The 16,804-nt window shown below is 32.6% G+C and overlaps 1 protein-coding gene across 4 annotated transcripts in view; it reads left to right on the top strand.

Annotated features, from left to right (window-relative positions):
• Positions 1 to 16,804, top strand: part of VPS13A (vacuolar protein sorting 13 homolog A) — a 227,052-nt gene that overhangs the window by 143,653 nt on the left and 66,595 nt on the right. For all 4 annotated transcript variants that reach the window (XM_069476374.1, XM_069476372.1, XM_069476375.1 and 1 more), the window contains 5 exons: positions 5,860 to 5,963; positions 10,266 to 10,548; positions 12,146 to 12,541; positions 12,818 to 12,922; positions 13,044 to 13,190. In XM_069476374.1, the coding sequence (XP_069332475.1) occupies positions 5,860 to 5,963; positions 10,266 to 10,548; positions 12,146 to 12,541; positions 12,818 to 12,922; positions 13,044 to 13,190 (1,035 nt within the window). The remainder of the gene's footprint in view (positions 1 to 5,859; positions 5,964 to 10,265; positions 10,549 to 12,145; positions 12,542 to 12,817; positions 12,923 to 13,043; positions 13,191 to 16,804) is intronic.

The following is a 16,804-nucleotide window of genomic DNA, read 5'->3' as shown; positions in this document are numbered from 1 at the left end:
TTTTTTGATAGTTTCTATTGTCATGTCTTCAATTTCACTTTTCTTTTTCAGTGGTAAATCTGCTGTTAATCCCATCTGATGTATTTTCCTCCAGATGTTCCGTATGGATTTTTGTTTTCATACTTTCCATTATCTTTTTTTTTTTTTTGAGACAGAATCTTGCTTTGTTGCCTGGGATAGAGTGAGTGCTGTGGCATCAGCCTAGCTCACAGCAACCTCACGCTCCTGGGCTCAAGTGATCCTCCTGCCTCAGCCTCCCGAGTAGCTAGAACTACAGGTGCGAACCACCATGCCTGGCTAATTTTTTGTTTCTCTTTTTAGTTGACTGGCTAACTTTTTTTCTATTTTTAATAGAGACAGGGTCTCGCTCTTGCTCAGGCTGGTCTTGAACTCCTGACCTCAGGCAATCCTCCTGCCTCTGCCTCCAGAGTGCTAGGATTATAGGCGTGAGCCACTGTGCCCGGCCTTCCACTGTCTTTTTTTAACATCCTTAATCTTTCCTCTAACTTTTTGAACACATTGAATATAGTTATAATAAATGTTTTAATGTCCTTGTGTACTAATTCTTTTTTTTATCATTATCCCCCAAAACCTTGTGTACTTGTCTACTTATTCTATCGTGTGTGTCATTTTTTAGTGTGCCTGGTAATTTTTTATTAGATGCCTAAAATTTTACCTTATTAGGGTGTTGTTTCCTATATATGACCTTTACTTTAGGGTATTTTTGCCTCACTAGTGAGGCACGAGGTACTTAATATCCTCTATACTCTAAAAGGTTTTAACACTTTGGCTGGTGGGAAAAGGAACCACTATATGTATTAGCATCAGGTTGTTCTGCCTCCTCCTTTTAGGTGGATCTTTACTGACCCTTAGATAGTATACACATGTGCTGATGAGTAGTCAACTGAAGTTTTTGGGAGAAGGGACACTGTCTTAATTCTCAGGAATTCCCTGTCTGTACTACTTTGCCTCTCCATGCAGAGGTCTCCTCTCTGGTACAATGTGCTGTGAATTTCAGCCACATTGATCTACCCAAATTTTCAGATCTGTCTCTTCCACTTGTTGGCTTACCTCTCCTCACATAGCAGACGGGAAACTTTCCAGGCAGCAAACTGGGTGGTCATAAGACTTATCTTGTTTTTTTGTTTTTTGGATTTTTTTCCTGTGCTGCCTGTTGCCCAATGCCTAAAATCTGTTGTTTAATGTGTTTGCTGTTTGTTTTCCTACTTTTTAGTTGATTAGGGTAGGAAGGTATGGCTGGTCCCTGTTACTCCAGCATGGCTGAAAACAGAAATTCCTTCTGTTTTATTTGTGATTTATAATTAACTATTTTAAGGGGTAACTATCAGCTGAATTCATTACTCTTGATTATTTTGTTGCTTGATTAAATAAACATTAATTTTTAATTTCTTACAGTTACTGTTTATAGAAATGACAATATTTCTATTGCTTCAAATATGCAGAGGAAACACTTTTTCTAGAATTACAAATATAATACAGTTCAGATTATCCATTTATCAAATTCTTAGTTCTAGCATGTTTTAGAAATTGGTATAATTGTTTTAAAATAGAAAGATTTTGGTAAGATGTAGAAAGATTATAGTAAGAAAATAATTTTACTAAATAATTTGTTATCTATCTCAAAGATAAATTTAAGTGTTTGAAGGTTTTTCTGATAATATATATTAAACAGAATATTATCTTTTTGCCTCACTGTTATATGCTACTCATTGGATGTGATAATTTTCATACTTTCTCTCATCTATAAAGAAATTATGGGTACAGTATTGATTCTGTCTTAATGTGTGAAGAAATTAAAACCCTAAGAAGTTAAATAACTTGACCAAAATATGTTTTTACTTAGTATTCCTAGGAAAGCATGACTGACTCAAATGTGATTTTTTTTTTTTGAGCAGTGACCTTAAGGAGACTTTGATTTATTTAAAACAAGTCTGTTAGCTACTTACAATGTTCTGTTGGCTATAATTTACCTACTACCCCTCATGACAGACAAACCAATTGAGATGTCTAAGATATTATTCATAGTTTTTAGTATCTTTAAAAGTTAGAGATAAGCTGCATGTCTATGAGAGATTAGTTAAGTACTCTACAGAGCTATTGCAAATTGGAAAGAACTCTTAATGACATAGATAAGTGTCAAAACATTCACTTCAGAAGGTCACAAAAACAGCATATAAAGACTTTGTCCTCTTGTTTTACAAAATACAATGTTTTTGTATGTTTACAGATAAGTAAAAGATTTTAGGGATAATCACCAAAGTCATTCATGACAGTTGAAATCAACTCCTTCCAAACTCCTGTTAATGTTGATTTTTTTTTTCACAATCTTTTCACCCACCAGTATTTTAATCTCCTCCCACAAATCACGAATGTTCTTAATGGCATCTAGAATGGCAAGTTTTTTCCAGAAAGTTTTTAGTTTATTTTGCCCATATCCATCAGAGGAACCACACTATCTGTGGCAGCTTTAGCCTCACAAAACGTATTTTTTTAATAAGACTTGAAAGTCAAAATTATTCCTTGATCCACAGGCTTCAGAGTGGATGTTGTGTTAGCAGATATGAAAACATTAATCTCCTCATACGTCTCCATCAGAGCTCTTAGGTGACCAGGTGCATTGTCAATGAGCAGTAATATTTGAAAGGGATCTTTTTTTCTGAGCAGTGTCTCCACAGTGGGCTTAAGAGCTTCAGTAAACCATTTTGGAAACAGGTATTCTGTCATCCAGGTTTTGTTGTTCTATTTATAGAGCACAGGTAGAGTAGATTTAGCATACTTCTTAAGGGCCTTAGGATTTTTGAAATGGAGTATTGGCTTCAACTTCAAGTTACCAGTTGCATTAGCCTCTAACAGGAGAGTCAGCTTGTCTTTAGAAGCTTTGAAGCCAGGCATCAGTTTCTCTGTAGCTTTGAAAGTCCTGGATACCATCTTCTTCCAATAGAAGGCTGTTTTGTCTACATCAAAAATCTGTTTTTTAGTATAGCCACCTCCATCAATGATCTTAGCTAGATCTTCTGGATAACTTGCGGCAGCTTCTGCATCAGCACTTGGTGCTTCGTCTTGTACTTTTTATGTTATGGAGATGGCTTCTTTCCTAAACCTCATGAACCAGCCTCTGCTAGTTGCTAACTTTTCTTCTGTGGCTTCCTCACTTCTGTCAGCCTTCACAGAATTGAAGAGAGTTAGGGTCTTGCTCTCGATTAGGTTTCGGCTTTAGGGAATTTTGTGGCTGGTTTGATCTCTCCAGACCACTGAAACTTTCTCTTATCAACCATAAGGCTGTTTTGTTTTCTTATCATCTGTGTGTTCGTTGGAGTAACACTTAATTTCCAACAAGAACATTTTCCTTGTATTCACAACTTGGTTAATTGACAGAAGAGGCCTGCCTACCTTTCAGCCTGTCTCAGCTTTTAATGTGCCTTACTTACTAAGCTTAATTTTTTCTAGCTTTTGATTTAAAGTGCAACTCTTCCTTTTACTTGAACATTTAAGAGGCCATTTTAGGGTTATTAATTGGCCTAATTTCAAAATTCTTGTATCTCAGGGAATAGGGAAGCCCAAGGAGAGGGGGAGAGTTGAGAGAGGTTTGATTGGTGGAACAATGAGAACATACACATTTATTGATTAATTTCATTATCATGTATGGGTAAGATCACAGATCACCATAACAGATACTATGATAATGAAAAAGTTTTAAATATTGAGAGAATAACCAAAATGTGACACAGAGACATGGAGTGAGCACATGCTGTTGGAAAAACGATGCCAATGGACTTCCTTGATGCAGGGTTGCCACAGACTTTCAATTTGTTAAAAAATGCAAAATACCTGCAAAGCACAATAAAGCAAAGCATGATAAAATGAGGTATGCATGTGTATGCATTCATCACTTTTGGTAGCCAAGAAAAATGGTATTATTAAAAATAAAATTTGCCCAAGGTCACACAGCTAATAAGTAGCAGTGCCAGAATTTATCTCAGATTTTTTTCACTTTAACATCCATGTTCATTCTACTATTACACTGCAGGCGTGTGGTCATGAACTTTAGGAATTGTCCCAACAGGATAGAGCTGCTTTTATATAGATAGCTGCTCTCCTTTTCTGTGCCCTCTTTGTCTTTACAGGCTTATTCCTATTTTTTTTTTTCTTCAGACCTTTGGTCTTATCTCCAAATTTCAAATCACTACTTTATTCCCTGCTTCCAACCAACTTTTTCTACACTAAATTTGACAGGGAAAACAAAGGAAGCAGAATCAAACTGTGGTAACTAACCTCACATTCCAGTCACTATTAAAAAGCATGTATGTCCTAATAGGTTCCATTTATTAATATATCAGTAATAAGTTGAATGTGATAGTTATTTGAAATTATATTTATAATCAGAAAAAATGTGATTATAAACTTATAAATAAGATCTGTTGAATGCTCTGAACATTAGTTATTGGTTCAATATGGATTTCTTTATTAAGAAACATTATTCAGTTCTATTTTTTGAGAAGTTTATTATAATATGGACTTCTTTATCCATACCACAGAATTTAACAAATGTTAACTTTTTAAAATTTTCACCTCAAATTAAAAGAAAATAATATATATACAAAATTGAAGTTAGCTATTTTGCTTCCCTCCTAGTCCACATTCCCTCCTTCCTTCTTCCTAGAGGTAATATGATCAGTTTGGTGACACAGTATATGTATTTCTAGTCCCATGTTTTTTAAACTGTTACACGTGTCCATAACATGTATACTTGTTTTATTTTTGGTGTCTTATATAACTATTACACTGCTCACCTTATTTTGCTGTTTTCTGATTTCATATATTATTTTTGACCTATAATCATATATTGATACATAAGAGATCTTTATTTTAATGTCTGCTACGTGAATATATCAATTTGAAGAAAATCTTAATTGTTTCTCTGTTCTTGAGGTTGTTTTCATTTTCTTTTTTTCATAATAAAATCAGTGCTATAGTGAACATGGATGTCTTGAATGAATGTAGTGAACATGAATGCACATGTGTAAATATTTCTCTCAATATGTAACTAGTAGCAAAATCACTAAGAGGCATTTTCATTTTTATTAAGGTTTTGTCTAATTAGCCTCCACAGTTATTTTATCAATTTGCATTCTACCAGCAGTATATGAAAATTCCTGGTCAAAACATTTTCAACTGCTGACATTAGAAGACTCGATTTTTTTTTGTAGTTTGTTGGTATGAAAAGATATCCTATGATTTTAATTTGTATTTTCTTGATTACTAGAAATGTTGAGTATCTTTTCTTCTGTTTATTGGTCATTCAGTTTTTCTATTTTATGGAAAACAGATTCACATGTTTATATTCTATTAATATTTCTGTTTTCCTCTTAATTTCAGCTTTCTTAATGATTTTCAGGATTTTTATGTGTGTATTGGTTATAAACTGGTTGTTAAATATATTACAGACATTTCCTAGCCTGTGGCTTATTTTTCACTTTTTTCATTTAAATATTTAAAATTCTGATGTATGTTTTCCTATGAATTTTTTTTCTATTTTTGTCTAAACAAAAACATTTCTCTAAACAAATTAGTCCCTATCCCAAAGCCAAGAAGATATTATCTCATTCCTATCTAGGATATTTAAGGTTTTGTTTTTGATATTTCTTTTCTATAAAACTGGAAACTTTCCGTGTATTTTTTAGGGTAAATAATTATGTATTTGTTCCTTTTGTAATTTATATAAGCAAGATGAATATTGCCTGATAACTCCTTTGTTAGGATATTTAAATGGACATATTTTTAAATGTCTTTATAGTCTAAGGTTAATGATATTAAATATTATTTGTTTTTCTTTCCCAGATTAGAAATCATTTTTCAGTCCCACTCTCTGTTTATGAAGGGGATACCTTATTGGGAACTGCTTTACCTGAAAATGAATTCAACATACCATTACCATCTTACCGGTGATTTTTTCTTTATTATTTTATTTGCTATAAGGTCTCTTATAAAATTTTTAGTTTCTTAATCTGTATGGATAACTTTGATCAAATCCACCCTACTAATTATCTCATCTAACTTAAAATTAAGTTTTGGGACACTTAGTTGGTTCTTTTTAAAAACAAATTATTAGGCCGGGCGCGGTGGCTCACGCCTGTAATCCTAGCACTCTGGGAGGCCGAGGCGGGTGGATTGCTCAAGGTCAGGAGTTCAAGACCAGCCTGAGCGAGACCCCGTCTCTACTAAAAATGGAAAGACATTATATGGACAACTAAAAATCTATATAGAAAAAATTAGCCGGGCATAGTGGCGCATGCCTGTAGTCCCAGCTACTCGGGAGGCTGAGGCAGTAGGATCGCTTAAGCCGAGGAGTCTGAGGTTGCTGTGAGCTAAGCTGACGCCACGGCACTCACTCTAGCCTGGGCAACAAAGTGAGACTCTGTCTCAACAAACAACCAAAAAAAAAAAAAACAAATTATTTAATTTAATGTATTTAATTTATACCATGTAAAATATTTGTGCTTTCACTAGTAACTATAATTTATTACTTGACTGCAATATAACCATCATAACCATAACCATATATGTTTGAGTTTTAAAAATGTCTAATAGATCATGATTGGTGGTTTCTGGATTTATATATACTATCATGAAGAGATTTTTACTTTTCAAAGGTTTTATAATAGAATTTTTTTGAAATTCCTTTAGAAAACAATTTTTTTTTTTTTTTTTTTTTTTGAGACAGAGTCTCACTTTGTTGCCCGGGCTAGAGTGAGTGTCGTGGCATCAGCCTAGCTCACAGCAACCTCAAACTCCTGGGCTTAAACGATCCTTCTGCCTCAGCCTCCCAAGTAGCTGGGACTACAGACATGCGCCACCGTGCCCAGCTAATTTTTTCTATATATATATTTTTAGTTGGCCAGATAATTTCTTTCTATTTTTAGTAGAGACAGGGTCTCGCTTCTGCTCAGGCTGGTCTCGAATCCCTGACCTTGAGCGATTCACTCGCCTCGGCCTCCCAGAGTGCTAGGTTTACAGGCGTGAGCCACCGCGTCCGGCCAGAAAACAATATTTTGTCTTTTTATCTACATATTTCTTCACTTTTCAGGGATATAGTTGTAATATAAATAGAAATATATACTACATTAATCTTAAATATTTAATTAGGTAAAACTTGATATAAAGTATTGTAATACAATATTATTAAAATTATAACAGAATATAAATTATGAGCTAGGCTTATAGTTTAATATCATAACAAGTACTATTCTTCAAGATATTTAATCTGGAAATGAAAATAATCTCTTCTATGGAGATTGAACTCTGGAGAATAAAACTTGAGAATAAAACCTTGCTTAGAATTAAGCATTTTAGTTTGTTTAATTACCATTTTACAACACACACTAGAATGGACACCCCAGTGCTACAGAAGGATATAGGCAAAACTGCAGACAGTGCTTACCTATCCCTTCCCTGCCTCTATTCATTCTGACCCATGCCTAGAATTTCAGGATGAGATCCCTAATGCTTAGAAGTCAAGTTAGTGGTTTTAGACACATATTTTCATAGAAATAGACTTGCTGACCCTAGTGAGTGTTTCATTGCTTATTTCAAACTTCCTGAGGAAAAGAATTGCATTGTTCAGAGGACAACAAAATAGTTGTTTACAATATTTTACCTGTTCTAGAGAGGATTTGGGGTGGTTACAAAAGTAGATTAAATTAAAGATAGTATATAAGATATGTTTAAAAATTTCTATGAAGAACTTTCAATTCATTTTGTTCTTGGATAGTAAAAGTTAATGGCTTTCTAATTTTTAATAAATTTCTGCTGTATAATATGTGATTCCACAGTAGAGAAAAATTATCTTTATACTTTTTTCTTCAAGGTTAAATGTTAATTTTTTACATGGTAGCTAATCCATCTTAATTATTAAATAGAATTATTAGTGACTAAGTCCTTAGTTCATCTTAATTAGAATTATTAGTGACTAACCAGCTTGGATTTCACATTAGTTATTCTTTAAATCTAATACTTTGATGTAAGCTTACTTATATTTAAGATACGAGGTTTTAAATGAACAAATGGCTATATTTCTGTATTGTATTTATGTTCTTAGATTAATTATATAGATACAGATACACATAAGTATATATAAATATAAAGAATACATTATATTAAATATTTTAATAGAATTTAAATATACTGATTCTTAAACTTAATTCATTTAACAAATATTTATCCCGTGTTTTGTTGTGGGTGAGACACTGTAGTGATACCAAGATGAATTGGAAATGGCTATTGCCGTCAGGAGACTGATATATTATGTAAACATATAAGGTAGGAAACAGTGGGTTGTAGAGCGTTATAGAAAGTATTATAGTTGCAGAAAACTGTGGGGAAAAAAGGGATCAATGATGGACTCCTGGGTGAGATACATGAAGTATAGGTAAAATATAGTTATGTGGAGATTAGAGGTACAGGGCAATCTAAGTGTAAAGAATTGCATGAAATAAGATAAGGAACTATGAAAGCATAGGATTTTTGTATAGTGATACCAAGAGTAGTTGAAATTTCATTGGAATGCAGGGCATGTGTTGGAAGATGAAATTTGGAAGATAATTTAAGTTTGCAGTTAGATTGCTGCTCCCTCATTTTATTGTTCCATTTTTATAAATTTTATCTCCATCTGTTAATATCTGTTGTTTTCTTCTTGTCTCAGAACATTTGACTTTCTTCTAAGATTATGTATTCTACCATCTCTTCTCATTTAGAACCTCCTGCCATTGGTTATCTTTCTTTTCTGTGTCTACATTCATTATTTGAACTTTCCTTTAACCTTTTGTATTTCTTAACTCAAGCCTTCTCTTCAGAACACAGCTTTTTAGGAAAATTGTCACCACTGTAAAACAGCCTGCAGTCTGTCTAGAAAGAGCTGATCACACTTTCATGTCCTCAGCCTACTGTGTACATTTGGTTTTTGGTTACCTTTCACAGCAGTAGTTATCTCTTAACATTACATTTCCCATCTGGTTGTGATCTCCTTGAAAGTAAAAAATGTCTTTCTTACTTGTGTATTTTCAGATTTGCCTTCTCATTGATACATAATGAATCCAATAAATGTTTTGGTGACTGGACGAGTGTATTAGCATTAATTTAATTTGAAGAAAATTAAGTTTTTAATCTTTGAGTGTTAGAAGTAAGAATGGAAAGGAGAATAAAAATTATAGAGAGAATATAGAAGTAGAATAGGCAAAATCTGGTAACTGATTTGACAAATAATTGTATGTGTGGGCCAGGAAAGAAGGAAGAGTCTAATCTTACCTTAAAGTCCAGAGTTCTAGTAGCTAGAAGTCACTGAAAAAGGACACACAGAGAAGTAGGTGTGGAGGATTCTGTGTTCATTTAGCAAATTTAAGATGCCATGAAACATCATTACAGAAATATATAGTACATATTTATCATTTTTGGACTACAGCTTATGAAAATAATAAGAGCTGGAGATAGTTTTGACAATTGCTCATCTGTAAGAGATAGTGTCACAATTATGGCTAATTAGTTTTACAAAATAAAAATATTTCTTAAATTTTTATTCTTGGACACAGCTTAGGTTAAAAAATTATTAAATCTAAAATGCTGAAATGTAAACAAAGAATGTGATATTCAAATATAAAGACTAATCGTACTTGACACCCAATGATTTTGTTACCGTTTTCTTAAAACCACTTCTCTGCATCTATGGCCCACATTTTAAAAAAGTTAAGTATCTGTTGAATAGCTTTCATTTGATTAACTTTGGGAAGCTAGTGATTATTTTTTCAGTAGAAATATTTTTTAGTTCATGAATTCAGTTGCAACATGTTTTTCCTTTTAGGCCCACATATCCAGGAAAGCCAAGTTCTTTCAGTTAACTGGACAAGTCACAGATGATTATATATGGTTTGCTTTGCATGTATGACTGATATGATTATGTATTTTTTACAAGAAATGAGTTATAATCTTGTAAATATACTTTTAAGATAGTAAGTTTGTAAGAAAAATATTCTCCTCTTAAAAGCCAAGTAACTTGATTAGCTTCCAGAAACTTAAGATGATAACTATTTATCTATTACCTATATCTAAAAAGTATATGAAAATATAAAACTTTATTACAGTATCATAAAAGGGGAGAATTTTATTCTGAAGCATATAATTTATATATATATATAAGTTCATCTAATTAATGTCTTCTTTTAAAACATTTTAAAGTGCATTAATCTTTTATGCAGATCATTCCTTTGTCTGAAGCCAGAAGACAATGACTATCAAATGAGTAAAGGAATTGACTTTGAAGAAATTATAAAAAATGATGGAGCTCTTCTAAAGAAGAAATGTCGCTCTATAAACCCTTCTAAGAAATCATTTTTCATTAATATTGTCCCAGAAAAAGATAATTTAACATCTCTATCAGTGTATTCAGAAGATGGTTGGGACTTACCATACATAATACATTTATGGCCACCTATCCTACTCCGAAATCTTCTTCCTTACAAAATTGCTTATTATATAGAGGTATTGTGGGATTTTTTTAATGCCTTCCTGTCTTTGATTTTGTAGTTTTATTTTAATAGTTATTTAAAATTATGAACAATTAAAAGTGTTTTAGTTCTAATAAAAATTAGAGTACTAGTAAAGAAAGTGGATATTCTTTTGCAACAAGTGTGAGGATTAGTATCGAAATAACATTCAATTACAAGACTTGGAACACACACAAAAAAGCCTGCTACATTATATTATATTCCTTTATTGCTAATTTTCTTAAAGGCTTGTATACTCTATAAAATTTTTTTCTCTTACACACTCATTATTTTAACAGATTAAGTCTGGTTCCCTCCTTTTATAACATAGGAATCTCTCTATCTTAAGATTTTTATGTAAATATTCCATTTGCCATGCTTATCAAATGAAACAAGGTAGTTCTTCATTGTCATCTATTAATTGTAGGTTTATTTTACTTTGAGAATTACTATATGTTTATATGTTTCTGATGCTTTTTTTTTTGGGTGAAAAAGCTAAGATATTTATAGTTTTAAAATATCTGTTTTTCCGTATGATGGATTTTCATAGTAGTTAAGAATTTGCACTTTGCTGTCAGATATATTTGAGATTCCATCCCAGCTTTGTCACTTGCTAGCTAGCTGTATGTTCTTAGGCAGACATTATTGCTTTTCTGAATCTTTTATCCTAGTTTATAAAATAGGAATAGTAATAAAACTTGCATAGTTGAGATATAGGGAAAAATCAAATTAGATGATTTATCACAGTGCCTGACAGACACAGGATTGCCATTTATTTACCACTCTAGCACTACAGCCACCATTGTTATTTTGTGGAATATTATTTAATATGTAAAGAATCAAGAACTCATTATTTTTACTTTAATTGATTTAAAATCTTGAGATGAAGAGATTCCTATGATAGTAATAGGAAGATCAAGGCTAGAGATGCTAGAAAAACTGATGAGATACTCTGATGCATTTAATGATCCCATTCTGTCTGCTAGTTTCCAAAGGATATGATCAGTTTTTAGAATGACAATTTAGCTATGGTATGGGGAAGAGACAAAAGGAGACAGGAGTGGCCAAGAGACTCTTACACTGAGAAGCCATGATGACATGAACTAAGATAAAAGAAGTGTGGGCAGAGAGAAATGAATAGTTTTGAGAGTCACATAAGATGTAATATAAACAGTGATTGGAAATGGATGAACAGAGACTGTTAAAAATCAAGAATGGGAAGCAGTAGCAATTGCTTATTTTGTAGTTTTCTCCTATAATTTTCATTATTTTGTAGCTTTCAAGACTTTTGTTTTAGTAATTATGGTGTTTTAAAATTTCCAGTGGAATTACACATTATATTGTTTAATAGAATCCTCATAATTGTCCTTTGAAGTAAGTCATTTAGAGCATTTTACAAATAAAATAAATCTCAGATTAAATATTTTACAGAGGTTTCCACAGTTGACAGAATTAGAACTTGAATATAAGACTTATGACATTTTCTGACAGGTATTTCAAACCATTGTGTATAGCATTTGGCCTAATTAAATAAAATTTAGGGGGCATATTATTTTGAAACATTTTACAATTTGTTGTATTTTTTATTACAGGGAATTGACAATTCAGTTTTTGCCCTAAATGAAGGACATTCAGCCCAGATTTGCACTGTACAGTTGGATAAAGCCAGGCTACATTTAAAATTACTTGACTATCTTAACCACGATTGGAAAAGTGAATATTGTATACAACCTGATCAACAAGACATTAGTTTCATCAGTTTTACTTGTGTTACAGAAATAGAAAAGACTGATTTAGATATTGCTATCCATGTGACTTACAATACTGGTCAGACAGTTGTGGCATTTCATAGTCCTTATTGGATGGTCAATAAAACTGGTCGAATGTTACAATACAAAGCAGATGGAATTCATCGAAAGCATCCACCTGATTATAAAAAGCCAGTTCTGTTTTCTTTTCAACCAAATCACTTTTTTAATAACAATAAGGTATGTGATGTTTTTTTCTAACTTTCACTTTTCTTTAGTTATTTGTCACTCCTTTTTAATTTTTAGAGTTTTAAAGAATAAAATGTTATGAAACTTGGGTAGAGATAACATTTGTTAAATATTTGAGGTTAAAAAGATTAGAATTTAATATTGGGAAAGGTTTAGTGCATTAACAATATAACATTTAGTTTATGCTTAAAAGTAAAAAATGTGTCAATTTAATGAGGAATTTTTAAAGGTACCTAAATTGTAATATTTTTGAAATATTTTTTCTAGGTACAGCTTATGGTAACTGATAGTGAGCTGTCAGATCAATTTTCAATTGATACTGTTGGTAGTCATGGAGCTGTTAAATGTAAAGGCCTGAAAATGGAATATCAAGTGAGTTCATTCTGTGCACATCAAGAAACTTTTAAAGTGCATATATTAACTACTTAATTTATTTTATAAAGATGCCATGATAGTATAACAGTTTTTGAACTGTTACTTTTTTTCCCCTTAGGTTGGTGTCACTATAGACCTCAGCAGTTTTAACATTACGAGAATTGTGACATTTACTCCTTTTTATATGATTAAAAACAAAAGCAAGTATCATATATCAGTAGCTGAAGAAGGAAGTGATAAATGGCTCTCTCTTGATTTGGAGCAGGTGAGTAGATGAATTTCAAAAATGTACCTCTTTGGGTTCTATTTTCTCCTTGAAGTTAGATACCTGAAATCACTGTGCAATGTTTTAACTCTCCCCCACCTCAATTTCGTGTCAGTTTCATAAACCTTTATTGATTATTTGTGCCAGGCTCTGGATATCTAGTTATTAGAAACTGAACCTTGCCATGTAGGAGTACATAGCTTGATAAGGGAGGTCGACATTTAACAATTCCTAACCAGTTTGGTTAAATACAGCAGTAGAAGACTAGATAAGGTATAAATGCACCAAAAAGGAGGAAATGATATTAAATATATTCTGTCCAGGAAGCTGTTAAGAATGCCTTCAGAGAGTAGGTTAAGCCAGACTTTTCTTCAAGTTATTTGAAGACAGCAATAATAACTTAGATTGAAATTTTAATTCTGTGGCAGTATTAACTATTAAGCCTTTGGATAAGAGTTGTCCAAATAATTGACTGAAGTTGATAATATATTTTACTTTCAAAGAACTTTTATTCTGAATGTTAGGATTGTAAGAGAAGTATTTGCTATTTTTATTCACTTTTCCTTTTTTCATATAAAACCATCCTTATGGGATTATTCTTGAAGTACATCCTTTAAAATTTCCTGTAGAGCTAGTTTTAAAGGTAAATGCCATCAGTTTGTGTTTATCTATAAAAGTTTTTATCATCTTTAATTATAATTTTTCTATGTATCAATTTTAGGTTGCCATTTTTTCTTAACATGTTGTAGATTTCCCCCCACTATATTCTCGCTCCCATTTTTGTTACAAATTATGCTGTGAGTCTATCATTTTGGGAGGTGATGTTTCTTTTCTTTCTGGCTGCCTTCATGATCTTTCTTCTCTTTCTCTTTGTTGTTCTCCAGTCATATTGTTACTTTATCCCGCTTCAGATGCTTTACTCCTAGAGCTGTAGTTTACTGTATTCATACTTTCTGTAAAATTTGCAACTACCATCTTTTTAAATATTGCCTCTCCTCCATTCTTCCATTTTTTCCTTCTGGGCCTTTAATCAGACATATGCTAGACCAAAGGTAGGGAACCTTTTCATGTCGGAAGGCCACATTAATATAGCTGTAATCAAATAAGGCCACGTTCAAGAAACTTCAATTAGATACACTTAAAAATGTACATTATTTTGTAAAAATCTAACCACTATGCACTTAGTAATTTCAAAAAATGAAACTACTTGTTAATTTTAGAGTTAACTAACCTTGTAATGACTTTGTTGTGTCTGCTTTTTGTTGGAAAGCATTTGAATGTTTGGTTGCAGCATGGAGGTCCACAGTTTCAGTTGTTCCTCTAGATGGGTATCAGTCATTTGTGACCTTAAGGGTATCTTGATTTGGGTTAGGTAGGAGAATGTAGATTTGGAGCAATAAGTGGTTGAAAAGCACTAAAGCATTTTTCAGGCATGTTGCCAAAGGCATGGGTATTCTGCATTTTTCCATATTTCAATTGCATCTTTCTTAGCATGAAACAATGACTTTAAAATGTTATCTACTGAGAGCTCAATCAATTTATCTGTAGTTCTTTAGGTGCCTTAGTGATATCAACTAGGTGAGACTGAAATGCTGAGTGTGATATCATGATTCTCAAAATCAGGGAACCTTTCATTGTGTTCTCTAATTAATAGGTCTGTAACAGCTGTGTATTCTTCACATGATTTGCATATATCATCCTGCTCATCAGTGACTTTTGCTAACTGTGGAAAATGTTCATCCAAAATTTCCTTTTGAAGAAGAAGTGTTTTGAAAAAAGATAGCTTTTTTTGAAATGCCTGGATTTTTTTGCCACATATAATATATATACTTAGTTTTACATTGCAAAGAAATATTCAAGTCATTATGATTTGACATGATATCACACAGAAATGCTGCATTCCTATTGAAATCTTCTTTCAATAATTCACATTGCTGATTGTGTTCTTCATAAAATTTAACTATCTCTTCTCACAGAGATAAAATTTTGGCTAACACCTATCCCTGTGATAGCCAACGCAATTTAGAATGATAAAGCAAATCCACACTGATTACCTCATAGTTCAGCTTTAACATTACGAAACTGACAATGCCATGTTGCATTTGCACAAATATAATTAACGATACTTACAACTTGTTGCAAAGTGTCACTTAAAATAGTACCTTTAGCACAGAGATTTTTGCTGATGCAAGATACAATGAAAAGAAATGAGAGCATCTGGATCTATTAATACTTTTTTTTAATTTGTGCAATAAACCCTTAATGTTTTCCTGTCATGGAAGGTGCACCATCTGTATATACTCACTAAATTTATCAAATTCAGTCCAACTTCATGACATTTATCTTGAAAGTTGTTGAAGATACCTATTCCCCATGTTCTGTTCCGCAGGAGTGCCCAAAATGAGTAACTCTTTGTAGCAACGAAAATCTTCTGTTACTACCTGAATGAAGTATAAAACCTGTACTGAGTCAGTAGTATGAGTTTGTTCATCCAAAGCAATTGAATAATGTGAATTTCCTTTTTGAAGTATTGCATGAAGTTGTTCTATAAGTTGAAGACTAATTCATGCTGCCAATCAGTTATGGTTCTCCTTGAAAGAGGCAGTTGTTTGTACTTTGAAACATCAGGATCTAAGCATCCTACAACTTCAACAATGCCTTCCTTCCCAATTCTGCATCACTAAATGGCTTCCCTTTTTTCCCTAAGTATATAAGCTACTTTATAAGTTGCTTTCAGTGGCATTATTTCCAGGTCTTATTGCTGCTTGAAAGAATTGTCTTCACTTTTGCTTTTCATCTTTTAATTTTTGCAATACAATCATTTGAAGCTTTCCCTCTAATTTAAAATATTTGTGGTCCTTATGAGTGTGATAATGCTGATGAGCATTGAATTTTTTTTAATGTTGATATTGCAGTATCACAAAGCAAGCAGATCATCTTATGTTTAGCAGAAAGAAGATAATATTGCAATTCCCAATCCTCATTAAAAAATCTGTTTTCTTTCTTTAGCGTTCTCTTGGTCTTCTTTGACGTGATGGGCTGTTAAGCAGGCAGAATTAAAAAATACTGTTGAGCTGTGCAACTATTCACAAATGCCACTTCAAACAGAAACACAACGCACCATTGTCAAAAGCTGATAACAGACTGGCGAACTCAACCCCCATAAACTCTCACCAACCAGCCTAGTCCAGTAGTGGCGCCAGTCAGGCGGGAGAAGTTAGAACTAAATCATGAACATAGAAGCCGTCAATTTAGCCCTCATGGTTTACTAATGTTCTAATTGTGCCAGTCAATCTGGGGGGATTATTTCATTAAAATTTATTTTACTTGTTGGTATTTTAAATACTTTCATTTTAAGAATAAAAATATAAAAGATGAACAAAAATGTATCAATAAAAATAAAAGGATTTGTTTTGTAAAATTTACATTCAGTCAAAAGGCCACACTTAAGAACCTAGAAAGCCACATGTGGCCTTAAGGCTACAGATTCCCCACCACCACTGTGCTAGACATTCATATTCTGTACTTCATGTCTCGTACTATCTTTTTTATGTCTTCTGTCTGTTTAACTCTCTTTGCTGCGTTCTGGATAAATTCTACATATATTTTTAAAA

Source organism: Eulemur rufifrons, chromosome 7, assembly GCF_041146395.1.
Source record: "Eulemur rufifrons isolate Redbay chromosome 7, OSU_ERuf_1, whole genome shotgun sequence".
NCBI classification, from domain to species: Eukaryota; Metazoa; Chordata; class Mammalia; order Primates; family Lemuridae; genus Eulemur; species Eulemur rufifrons.
The sequence above is the reverse complement of the archived record's forward strand: the minus strand, read 5'-3'. Positions and strand labels throughout refer to the sequence as shown.